General features: G+C 41.6%; 1 protein-coding gene across 2 annotated transcripts in view; it reads right to left on the bottom strand.

The window, feature by feature from the left end:
• tsc22d2 (TSC22 domain family 2) overlaps positions 1 to 3,387 on the bottom strand; it is a 31,744-nt gene that overhangs the window by 26,733 nt on the left and 1,624 nt on the right. For both annotated transcript variants that reach the window (XM_016474474.1, XM_016474473.1), the window contains exon 2: positions 2,536 to 3,387. This exon is cut by the window's right edge and continues 2 nt beyond it. In XM_016474474.1, the coding sequence (XP_016329960.1) occupies positions 2,536 to 3,387 (852 nt within the window). The remainder of the gene's footprint in view (positions 1 to 2,535) is intronic.

The following is a 3,387-nucleotide window of genomic DNA, read 5'->3' as shown; positions in this document are numbered from 1 at the left end:
ATCTTTATTTTGGTGTATTGCATATTCAAATATTCATACAGCAAAATATACTGGAGGCCATCCAATTTTACTAAAAATCATCCAAATCGCTGGCGGTGGCTGGCAACTTTTTTTTTAAATGCTGGTGGGGAAAGAGATCAAATGAAAATGCTATCAAAACTTTTCTGAAGACAGTCGGTTCCCTTCAGAGATACATTCATATAAAACACCCGCGCTGCATTTAGATTTTGAAACGTGCAGTACTCATGTTTATTCAACGAAGTCAAACGCCACAAATAAATCAATGTATGGGAAACACTGGTAATGTATATCGGAAATGTGTTTTAAAAAATCATCACCGTTATTGAAAAGAATTATAATCGCGATACATATTGATATTGAATTATTGTCCAGCCCTAATTTAAAATGACTTTTGTCAAGTTAACTTGATGTGGACACCAAAATGGTGACGTCTACAAATGAGCACAATTTAAACTAAACCCACAAAGGTTACAGGTCTGCCTCTGAACAATTCTCAAAAGCCTGTCAAGAATGGTGGCAGCATGTATTCAGCACAGAATGTACAGATTTTTCTTGGATTCCTACCAACTGCTGATAGTAAACAACATCCATATGCAGCATTACATCATGCAGATGTTACACATGTTTGAAGGCCTTATCAGTGTTAGTGCATAGAGCGCATAGCAGCTTCTGCACATCACAAGATATAGCATCACCTAATCGGTCTAAATAAACAGCTCAACTTCTGGTGAAAAGAATGTGAGGAGGAAATTAGTGGCACCAAAACAATCTTTAGGAACTGGATAGTACAGAGGGTAAATTTGATGTGAATTTTTTCTACAAAAACAAAACGAGATCACTTGAGTCAGATACTTAGGTGTCAACCTTTCCAAATGCTTTACCAATGAAATGATCATAACCACAGGCTGCCTTTTTTTATAACAAGTTTGAAGGACAGGGGAAATAACTACGTGCAAAAAATTGATGCTAAGGTGTCTCCTCGGATCTACACATTTCTGAGCCACGTTTGCAGTGACTTTTAAACCAGCTGGTCAAGGTGAGTTTTATGAAGTCAAGTTAACACATTAAATATGAACTTGTTCCACTAATGTTTGAGAACCACAAATAATCTTTTTCTTCTTTTCTATTCTGTAGAACACAAAAGAAGATTTTTTTTAACTGCCACCTTTGCTTTAAACCCCACTGACTGGACAAAAGCAGTTTAAATCTTCTTTTGTGCTCTGCAGAAGAAAGAAAAGTCATACAGGTTTGGAATGACAAGGTGAACAAAAGTTGAGACTTTTACATATTTGAGTAAAATCCTTCGAAGTCAGGACAGCCAATCCTGCTCCTGGAGCGCTGCAGTACAGCAGAGTTTAGCTACAAACCTAATCAATCACACCTGAACCAAGGTCTTCAGGATTGCGTAACTACTGCCTAGCAAATTAAAACTATTCTTACTATGTAAAATAAGCATGTAGGAATTAGCTCAAACCATCTGGTATAACAACATGATTTGAAAAAATGAGATCCTTGCATTGTTATAAATTAAATTTCACTTAAGTTCACAAATATGTTTCACTGAAGCAGTACTTCCCATCCTGCCATGGAGACCCCCTTCATATTATAGATGTCAATACAATATAAATGAGCTGGTGACTTGAATCAGATGTGTAAAATTAAGGACACATCCAAAATGTGGAACGGACCTTTTTCCACATTTATCAGGTTCTCAGAAGTCATAATAGTTGGGTAAACTTCTATTGTAGTGATTTTTGCATTTGCTCCAATAGCAAAAGAAAAACTACTTTTTCTAACTTATTTTTCAGATATTTCAAAATACATGCATTCGACTCTCCACTATAGTGTTTCTATGACTCTCCAAAAGATGGGGGGGATACAGAGACTGATTACGGTGGTCAGAAGAGAGTAAGAAGTCAAATTTGCCATCACACCCTCAGCTGTTGTATTAGAAACACCCACACAACAGCATTAACTAGTCTTATGTAATTCAATTTATGCCAAGGTAATATAACACAAAGTATAGTGTTATTAGAAATGTACATTAATTTGATTAAAATTGGAGATATATAAAAACATGGTAAATTTATGACAGGGGTGTCGGAGGCCAATGTCATACAGAGTTTTCTTCCAGCCAACTTTAACGCCTTGCCTGGAAGTTTCTAGTAATCCTGTAGACCTTGATTAGCTGGTTCAGGTGTGTTTAATTTAGGCTGGATATCAACTCTGCAGGTCAGTGCCTTCCAGGGACAGGTTTGGAGGTCCCTGATTTATGATTTTAATCATCTTGGAAATGAATCATTTAGGGGGGAAAACTACCCACGTTAAAAAAAAAAGCACATTCTGACTCCCACCCGACAAAATTAACTCCTACACCCGGACATATTTTCAAGGTAACATGCTTTCAAAAGTAAATATTTGCAACACCTGCAAGAGTTGTGATAAAACGGTTTGCTTAACGCATATTTGATCTATTTTTAATCCAAGTGAGCAACATCAAGAATAAAAGTTTACCTGTCCTCATCCCCGTCAATGGTAATAGCTATTCCAAACAGGCTGCTGACAGCAGGTGTGGGAAGCTGCAAGCCTTCGGGATTCAGGGGTTTGATGGCATCTTTTCCTATGAGCACAGAGCTCTGGAGTAGCCCGTAAGGCTTCCTCTGGTTCTCATTGGCCAGGGCGACGCCGGTGGGAAGCTGGCTAAAGTTAGCGGGGGTTGTCAACGCACCCAGTCCTACTACTGAACCGCTGTGGACTCCCTGAGGCTGATTCTGCTGGGGGGCCGGCGTCTGTTTTGGCATGCCCTGGGGGGTATTAGAGGCACTGGACATAACAACAGGCACATTTTGCACACCAGGGACCACAGCATGGGGGCTGACAGACACAGTTACTGCTGGCTGAATGAGAGGCACTGGTGCCTGTTGTACAACAGCTGCGGCTGACACGGTCCCTAGAGCCGTGTTGATGCCCGACTGCTGTAAAAGCCCCTGAACATGCTCCGGCTGGCTGATGGGAAGCCCTCTGCCATCCACGGGCTGAGGAACTAATCCAAGCATGTGAGCGCTTCCCGCTGCAGGAGTCATGACAAGTGACGGACCCTGGTTCAAGGGGGTCACGAGCGGAAGAGAAGTCACTGAGACGGTCTGGGCCGGAGAGCCGGGAGGTTGCGGCGCTCTGTAGTCAGCCTGGTTCGATGGAATAACAGTCTGAAGAATCTGGCCAGGTTTCTGTGCCTGCTTCCCCGGGAGAAATGGCTGTGGCTGAGTTGTTGACGGCATGCTGGGAGATTTGACATGTTGAGCGTGGGCATCGCCGTAAAGGTTCTGGACTACAAGCCCTAATCCCTGCTGCGAAATGCCAAAGGTT

Source organism: Sinocyclocheilus anshuiensis, unplaced genomic scaffold (genome assembly GCF_001515605.1).
Source record: "Sinocyclocheilus anshuiensis isolate Anshui unplaced genomic scaffold, SAMN03320099.WGS_v1.1 scaffold2020, whole genome shotgun sequence".
Taxonomy (NCBI): domain Eukaryota; kingdom Metazoa; phylum Chordata; class Actinopteri; order Cypriniformes; family Cyprinidae; genus Sinocyclocheilus; species Sinocyclocheilus anshuiensis.
Note: the sequence above shows the minus strand (reverse complement) of the source record. Positions and strands in the feature narration are given on the sequence as shown.